The 9,258-nt window shown below is 41.9% G+C and overlaps 1 protein-coding gene across 5 annotated transcripts in view; it reads left to right on the forward strand.

Moving 5' to 3' along the window:
- RIPOR2 (RHO family interacting cell polarization regulator 2) overlaps positions 1–8,320 on the forward strand; it is a 179,217-nt gene extending 170,897 nt beyond the window's left edge. For all 5 annotated transcript variants that reach the window (XM_015234615.3, XM_031688148.2, XM_072945581.1 and 2 more), the window contains 4 exons: positions 814–1,016; positions 1,856–1,939; positions 5,003–5,093; positions 6,357–8,320. In XM_015234615.3, coding sequence (XP_015090101.2) covers positions 814–1,016; positions 1,856–1,939; positions 5,003–5,093; positions 6,357–6,457 — 479 coding nt within the window. In that variant the 3' untranslated portion in view covers positions 6,458–8,320. The remainder of the gene's footprint in view (positions 1–813; positions 1,017–1,855; positions 1,940–5,002; positions 5,094–6,356) is intronic.
- The last annotated feature ends 938 nt before the right edge of the window (positions 8,321–9,258 follow it).

The following is a 9,258-nucleotide window of genomic DNA, read 5'->3' on the forward strand; positions in this document are numbered from 1 at the left end:
AGTGATGATCTCTGGTCTTTTTGGTCATGGTTTTTAGTGATGGTAACTTTTTTTTTTACCCAAATCAACAGCTGGGCTAAGATTTGCCTTTGAAATAATTTCTGGACTTTTAACATTAGTAAGCCCCTTGGCAGTGAACCAAGGATTTGCTAAGTGCATCTCAGTCATCCAGCAGGGTTGTACCATTAACAGGAAGCTGGTAAATGATTTAGGACTCCAGTATAGTTTCTCTCCTTCATTAATGTGTTTGTCATTTGTAAGTTAGGGATTAGAGTACATGGAACATGGTCAATCTGTCCAAATGGGACTCTAAATCCTCTTTTTTATCATATTGTCTTCATACTCTGACCAACTGCACTTTCCATCGGGGTCCAGTTGCCTGAGTGCAGACAGACGGCCAAGTTGGAGGTCACTCAGGGTCAGGGTCAGGGTCAGGGTTTTGCCAGGCAGGTGAAGACAGAGGGGCAGTGGAGTCTGCTTCTACCAGCACCACTGGAGAAAGTGCTTACTGGTGTTTTCTACACTATTATTTTTCCATTTGACTATTTAATTCATCTGTAAGTTATTTTAGGAGCCATTCTGAGCTAGAGATCCACCTTCACTTTTTTCTCATTGTATTCATCCTTTGCATTCATATAGTTATTTGGATAATCTGTCCTTTTCTCATTAATTGGAAACATTGCCTTTCTCATGTGCTAATTTTTCATATATCCTTGGGTCTGTTATCATGTGTATCCTTGAGTCTGACATATTTTTAATGAAAATGTTACTTAACTGTCAGAAGGTGAACTCTGTTGTCTCCTCACTCTCCAGTTTCCATGCTTCAGACTCTGCAGTCACTAAGAGATGAAAAACTGCTCCAGGCCATGAGCGACCTCACGCCCAGCAGCCTCCCGGCCCAGCAGGAGATCCTCAGGACTCTGGCTCTGCTCTTAACTGGCGATGACAGTGAAGTTAGTGAGGCTGTGATGCTTTACTTGGCAGCAGCCTCCAGAAACGAGCATTTCAGGGAAAAGGTAAGGCATGAAATGATGGAACACACACTTGAAGGAGGGACCCCCCGCCAATCCTTAGGTCCCTGGAAGCAGAAATGCCATGATAGTGATCCAGGCACAAAATCAAGACCTTGACAAGACAGGGACCCTGGAAAAGAGAGGAATCTAAGAAACACAAACTATTTATGAAGTAATTAGATTGATAAAAATAAGAGAGTTTATTTTTATGTAGAGATTTTTGCACAGAGTGAAACTCAGCACCACCTTCTTCCTGGAACTTCCTGCCTCCTTCTTTCTTCTGTTCTGCCGGAGGCCCTTTTCTCCCCCAGTGTCCCAGATGAACTCTAACCCATCCTTTCCCATCCAGTTCAAACATCATTTTCATGAAACCTGCCCTAGCCCTCCAGAAGGTGACTTTTTTTTAACCCTGTGACTTAGCACCTTGGAGATTTCTTATGTAAAGAATGCCTTTCTTCTGTGTGGTTCCTTCTAAACAGAATTTCTAGGTGACCCGAGGGCCATCTTGAAAGCTGGAATCATTACATTGTATCTTCCAACTTTATATTCCCCAGAGTCCATGACCTGATGGACTAGAAGGCATCAATGAATTGAATAAAGAAACAGCTCTTTGACACAACATTGTAAAATGACTATAATTCAATAAAAAAAAAGTTAAAAAAAAAAGGAACAGCTCTTTTAATCAACATGAATTTTAATAGATTTTTTTTTTTTTTTGCTCTGAAGGTTGTGCAAAATGTCTCATTTTATCTGTAGTTTATCTCAGGGAGTAAAAATGATATCTACATCTGAAGCTCCAAACAAATCAAAATGCCTTTGCCGTGTCCTTCCCTCTCTTTCAGGCCTTGCTCTATTACTGTGAAGCACTGACAAAGACTAACCTCCAGCTCCAGAAGGCAGCTTGCTTGGCCCTGAAAAGCCTGAAGGTAAGGCCCAGCCTCAGAGCCTCTGGCAGGTCAGCTTTGATCTGACTTGGGCTTTGAGGCCAAGCCAGGTACCTAGAACAGCTTTCTTTCCGTATTCAAAAGTACTTGCTCTAGCAGCATTTCTCCTCTCCTTGACACTGTATATTAGTTTGGGAGTCCTTTTTGTCTTTAAATAGTCACCAAATGTGGCTTTGTTTTGTTAAAGACAATACACAGTGCAGAAAACAATTCAGTTTTTCAATAGCCCTCAGAAATCAGTTTGCCTCTGAGTCACTACTGAGGAATTGTCTCTTATCCCAAGAGAGAAATGACACAATGATTTCACTCATTTTTCTTGTGTACCAAAAAATAGCAGGGCCAAAACAAATTGGCCAGGAGGTACCAAAATCCAGAACGCCAATAAATTCCTAGATCCTTCCCCATGAACTCTTTTTTCCTAAGTTCCTAAGCAGCTCATCAATCTTAACCGTGTCACAGGGAGGTGTAAATGAAAAAAAAAAAAAAAAACGGGGGCTGAGAATTACCAAAATTAAAGTTGTTTGCCTTTCTATAGTCAAGATTTAACATGTGACCGACCTTAAGCAGTAAATATAAGACTAATGATTCTTGAGAAAAGAATGAAAGGCCACACCTTAAGATTTGCTAAAATCTTGGATGGGTGCAGGGGACAAGAGGGCAGGGACCGGGAGGCCTGATGGGACATGAAGAAAGGGATTAATACCTCAAATGAAAAAGTTAATGACCTATGAAGAAAAATAGCTCTGGGAAAATTTGCCTTCCCTGTGACTTAGTCAAAAAATTACCTTTAGGTGACCAAAAAGACCCCACGGTGGTTTCTGTGTATTTGGGTGCTCTCCTGATGGACACTGACAGATCAGTGATGATGGCTGTGACTTAGAGTTAATGTAAATTAAGACATAAGGATACAGTGGTCCAGGAGGGAGGGTATAGCTCAGTGGTAGAGTGTGTGCTTAGCATGTACAAGGTCCTGGGTTCAATCCCCAGGACCGCCATTAAATACATAAATAAATAATCCTAATTACCTCCCCACCCCCACCAAAAAATTTTTTTAAAAAATAATACAGTAGTCTACTTCAGTTTTTGTGGATTTGCATGCTGTGAAGGTTATAGTAAAGGCTAGTTTTAAACTCCAGCATATCCCAAGTCTGGGAGCACCAGTTACTCCCTTTTACCCTTTTCTCCTGGGGGATAGGCAGGATCCTTGGTGCTAAACCATTCCCAGCCCCCCAGCTCCTAAAAGGGGCTCTGTGCCAGGCAAAAATGTGCAGACTTATGATTTCACCCACCCAAACCAATCAACTCTAGGGAAAATATTTGTTTCAAATTAATGTTAGCAAGCAGACATCCCACATTTATCTTTTCTATTATCAAACTGAAAGCAAGCCAGAGAGGTCAAGGTCCTCATATCCAGTGGCTTTCTCAGTTTTAGGTCCCCCATCTATCTCATTGGGCTGAAATAACCCAGAGTCTATCCACGCTACTCACTGCTGTTTGCCATCTTCTGGTACTCAGCAGTGCCACCGCCACTTTGGAAGCCTAATTTTCTCCCAGGAAAGAAAACCATAATTTGTTACCCACTATCGACTCTTCACAAGCTCAGGAAGAACATTTGATTTGGTGGCAGGCTCCCTTCCTTCTACCTGCCCTTCCTGTTGGTGTTCCTAGAGGCGCTCCGCTGGGCCCCTTCCCCCTCTGCGTGTCCTCCCTGGGGAAACAGTGACTTCTGCGGTTTTCCTTGTTATCTATATGCTAATAACTCCCAGTATTTCCAGTGCAGGCCTTCCCTTCCTATCTGGGATCCAGCTTGCTGTTAGTTACCTCTCCCAGGAAGTCACTTCTAACTCCACCTCTCTCACCCCCACCTCTATTCTCCTGTATCTTGGTGGATTGTACATCCATCTCCCAGTAGCTCCCAGGAGCCATTGGTGACCCGGTCCTTGCCTTCATCCTCTACATCCAACAGCCTCCTCATCCTGTGGACCCCATGACCTTAGTAGCGGGAATTTGTTCCCTCTTTATCCCCATTCTGCTCACCTGGATTCCAGCCATCTTCCCAGCAGTCTCACTGCCTCCTTGTGGTCCATCCTCTCCGCTGCAGTCAGAAAGCTCGTAATAAAATACAAATCCTCCTTGAAACCCTTACATGGCTTTCCATGATCTTAGAATGATGTCCGAAAACTGTCATGTGGCTTTTAAGGCCCCCCTCAATTTGGGCCCTGTACCAAGTTATTCCCCTGACCTAGAATTATTTCCTTCCCCGCCCCCCCCGAACACCACACACACACATACACACACACACAACCCCTACCACAAAGTGCCCAAATTTGACTAACTCCTCTAAGATACCACTTTCTCCAGGAAGACTTCCCTGATCAGACCAGGCTGCATTTCTCAGGCGTGTTCTGCCCTAGCATTCCTTGACTCAGCCTCAATTATTGTAAGAATTTTTTCACTTGTTTCACAATCTGTCTTCTCACCAGACTGTAAACTCTTAGGGGCCACAACCGTGTCATATTCATTACTGAGTCTCCCAGGCTCTATGAACTGCCTGGTTCACAAAATGTTCAGTAAGTGTTTGTGGAATACAAATAGAAGAATTCCTATCCTCGAACCTTATTGTCCTGCTCTGTTTTACTCTAGAAGCTAAAATTAGGAATTCTTAAATTAGAGCTATTTTTGGAAGGAGTGAGATACAATAGAAAGAACTAGGCAAGTGGATTCTATTCTGGAAAAGTAGGCGGGTCACTGCACTTCTCCAGGCCTGGCGTCCTCTGTGAAATGAGGAACTTCGCGGATCACCAGAGCTCCTGCAAGTACAAATCCTGGGCTCCAACCTAGGAAAGTCTAATGCAGTGCATCTAGAGTGGTACCCCGGAATCCGTACTTTTACAGGAGCTCCCTAAGTGATCTTGACACTCAGCTAGGTTCAGGAATGCCGGGGTAAGATGGTTTTTAAAGTCCCCGTCAGCTATGAAATGATAAGGCTCGTGTAATCCCACACATAAGTGTCAGAACTCTGTTTTAACTACTTTCTCCTTGTAGGCTACTGAAAGCATTAAAATGCTAGTGACATTGTGTCAGTCTGATACTGAAGAAATCAGGAATGTGGCCTCAGAAACCCTCTTGTCTCTTGGTGAGTTGTTGTTGTTGTTTTTTTTTTTTACATGAGTGTTTACTTCTGACACTCTCAAACAGATTGGTAAGGAGAAGTTCCATGTGCCCTGTTTTGGCAATTTTCCACCTGTAGGCCATCTGCTTCCACTTATACACGCACACACACAGTATGAGGAACTAATCATTCTCCATCTCACTCCAGCTCCTTCTTCTGTCTGGATGTTGAGGGGGAAGGTTACTCTCTGGAGCCTTTCTAGCTGGGTAATTCACTCTGTGCACTATTTGGAATCAAAAACAGAAACACTGAACTATAAAGCAGAGGTAGTAGTCAGGAGTCCAGGTTGGATTGCTGATTGGAGTTGGCTGAGGTTGCAAGGATTCATCTCTCAGGAAAGGCCTTAATCCCACACATCCCATAGCCTCCCCCAGACTCTCAGGTTAACCTCTGATTGCCCTGCGGGCCTATGCCCACCTGAGCCCTGACACCAAAGAAAAGAAGTGAAGTATTTTATTTTATTCTGGAATATTCAAATAACCTTTCTCCTTCACTTCACACTATAAAGGTTCATGCCTAGCAGGTTTCATACTTTATTTATTTTCTTTAGAGTTGGGAGGGTGGAGAGAGCCTTTTTTTAAACCCGTATACAAAATATAAATACTTGTTATGAATGATTTTACTACTACAGTGTACTCTTAAAGTGTAAAAGCTATACTCCTGAAAGTCCTCAAATGTAATCTGGTCAATAATACAAGTTGGAAAAAAGCTGCCACCCTAGTTTAACTCTAGCAGCTTAATAATGTGAGAGAGAATCTCACGGCATTTGTAATCACCGTGACAACCAGACTCATTATTTGGTGTCCTTTCTTGCAGTTACCAACTGAATAAGGCTCAATTGTGCCATTGAATATATCATTCAGTGCACAGAAACCTTAGCCAACGTATGTTTGTTTAAAGGATAAAACGATTATTCCTTATGGCTTATTTTAGGCACAGAAATTATTTAATTCCCTAAAAATGTGCCCAGGATAGTATTAGTTAGAACTTTTTTTGTCCCTTAGTGTTCTCTTAGTCTCTAGCATTAGCTCAAAAGTTCTTGGTTATTCTAAACACTACCTAGAAAACAACAGGAGTAAGAAGAACCAAAGATGGCTTTTCCTTACCTGAAGTTAACATTAGCAAAATATAGCAACATATACCTCAATACCTGGTATTAACTTATTCTGAACAAGGAATGAAAAAGTTAAGTTCAAACTGATACTCATTTTTGATTTCTGTATCCAGGAGAAGATGGGCGGCTGGCCTATGAACAGCTGGACAAATTTCCTCGAGACTGTGTTAAAGTTGGAGGTCGTCACGCAAGTGAAGTTGCCACGGCCTTTTAGCTGCCAGTTAACTCTGCCTAACAGCTGTCTTAATAAATGGCCCTGTTAACCAAGATGGTGCTTTGATTTAGCTGGAAACTGTTGAAGTTGTCTGGAAATTTAACATGTTACAGAAGGAATTCAAAGTCCAGTTTCACAGTACCTATCTACTTTTCCTTTAGCCAACAGAACAGGGCTATGTATATTTCAGTAGATTACGTTGTTGACTGCATCTGAGGACACTTAGTAAAAGAGTCCGTCTTATCTAGTATGTATGGAATTTTAAAACAGCCATCGTTGTACCTTTTTGGAAGCTCTTCTATAAGCTTGAAATAGTCTTGTGATAATTTGATAAATATCATACGCCTTGCAGTTTTTCCTCTGTCGTGTTCTCCAGGTTGAGTGGCCCCCTTAGCTACCTGGTTTTACCTTAAATGTAAAGTACAAAAAAGGATTTCTTCAAACAAAATTTTGCCTGCAGAACCTGGTGAAGGGACACATTGTAAGAGTTTAATTTTTTTCAATTTCATTTTTTCAAGCTTCCACTATTGCTTTTGTTTCTTTTGTCAATCTTGAAAATTCCAAAGGCATGTTTCCATTACGGTAAAAAAAAAAAAAAAGGGTAGATGACCAAGAACCACCTTATTAAGATTATACTTGCACTCATCTAAAACAAGATGTTCAAGGCAGGGAGGGTATGGCTCAGTGGCAGAGTGCTTGCTTAGTATGCATGAGGTCCTGGATTCAATCCCCGGTAACTCCCCTGAAAAAAAAAAAGGAAGAAAGAAAGAAAAAAGAAATATAACCAAGTGTAGCATGTGGCTCTTCAATCCCCATACCTCAGTTAAAAATAAAGAAATAAAAATAAATATACCTAATTACCTCCCCCAGCCCAAAAGAAGATACTCAAAACTTAAGGGATTTTTTTTGTTTAAACAAGAGCCATTTTTTAATGACACTTTCACAGTAGAGGCATTTTGTTGCTAAGACAAATCAAAATCAAAAGTTTTCAGAAAGCTGTGATGCTCCTTAAGGTAGAAAAATATAGAAGTTGGAGGAATCTTGATGGGTTGAAAGCAGAGAGTCATTAAAAGTGGTCCTTACCATGAGGTTGGGAAGAAGAATGCCCTGAACGATGGCTACTGCCCCAGAGAAACAATAAATCACTAGATAAGATCCCTTGGCCAGACAGTTAAAACAACAGCTTCCATTACTGCTTCCGTATCAGGTAGCAAGTCCTTTAAATAAAGTACAGTCCATTCAGTAGCTCTCATTAAATAACTTTTCTTCCTCTTAAGAGTGTACAAGGTGGGATATGCCAGGCTATCAAAATAATACGTTTGAGTGTAATTTAAACTGTGGAATATCAACTGTTCTCTGAATGTGTTTGTATAAAATATCATTTAGATGTCATTTGAAATATTTGCATTTTAGCAAGATCTTTAAAAACAACTCTTATTTCATTTTGAAGTGAATATTGTTTGTTGGGCTTCCTGGCAAATAAGTTCTTTGAACTGTGAAGTTACAATGTACATATATTTGTATATTTATAAATATTATATATACGCATATATCTTTCATTTTAAAGGTACATTGTACAGTCTATAGTTAGTATGTATAGACTATAGTCTCTGTTAAATGGCTGAAGTAGTTCTTTTTATAGAAAGTCAAATCACAAGTGTTAACAGAGTTGTTTGTTTTGTTGTTTGGGTTTTTTTTTATTTTTTGAATATTGCATGAGTAATTAAGTCCGTATCTTTTGTATTCACTTCTGCATTTTATTTTTTGGTTGAAGGGGGTGCTTTTAGTTTTGTGGCATTTGTATTCATCACTCTTTCAATCATCTAAGTTAAAATAAAAATTATTTTTGAATTACTAGTCTCACGTTCAGAGTCTGGTGTATTTTTTCACATGCCCTTCTTGAGTTGGTACTTACACAACACACTACACCTCATTCTCAACTTGAATTTATTCTTATCTTGAAATTCCTTCATCTTTCTATGAGGATAATAATATTTACTTCTCAGATTTGTTGTAAAGCTAATTGCAGAAAAAAGAGCAGCGTTTCGTCTTGTTCCTTCGTCTCTAACATATTCCTCTGCCGCCTCATTTTGTCTAAGTTGCTGTTGGTATTTTTAAGAATATTGTAGGTGAATTACGTTTCTCGACCTTGGAGAAGTGGTCTCTGTACGAGGTGTCCCAGCAGTGCAGCCCCGCTCCCGTCACTCAAGCTCAGGGGTACGCTCAGGGGTTCTCCCTAAGAGGGCTGTGTGGGCCCTCCTGTTGGGAAGGGCCGACTCTGGGCAGGCTGGTAGGCTTGGTTGGCCCCTAGGCTGGTTGGTTGCCTTGTGTGGATGCTGGATGCTGGATGCTGGATGCTGCTGACCGCTGTTTAGCAGGGCCCAGTCACAGGGTGGTTGCTTGTGGAATCTTAAGGAGCCCCTGGGCTAGCGCTGGCTCACTGGTGGGCGGAGTCAGGGCCCGAAAGACATTGAGGCTGTTGCCCTCTTATTGGCAGGTGAGGCCAAGTCCTGGAATTGGTTTTAGACTACTGGCAGGCAGAGCTGGTTCCTGGAGTCTAGCTGCAGGGCCCAGGGATCCCAGAGCTCCTTTCAGATATTCGGGGAGGGGGTTAGGGGGAAGGGGCGAGGTGGGGGTCGGTTCCTGATACAGTTGGGTATGGGGTCTGGGGTGTCCTGCAGGTTGCATTGGCCTGGTAGTGGGCAGGGCCAGGGACTAGCTGGTTCCAGGGTAGGGCCTGGCCTGTGTTGCAGGATCATGGTTTTCTTGCTTCCGCTGTCTCCCCAGACGTGAGCGAGGCT

The sequence above is a fragment of the Vicugna pacos genome, chromosome 20 (assembly GCF_048564905.1).
Source record: "Vicugna pacos chromosome 20, VicPac4, whole genome shotgun sequence".
Classification (NCBI taxonomy): Eukaryota; Metazoa; Chordata; class Mammalia; order Artiodactyla; family Camelidae; genus Vicugna; species Vicugna pacos.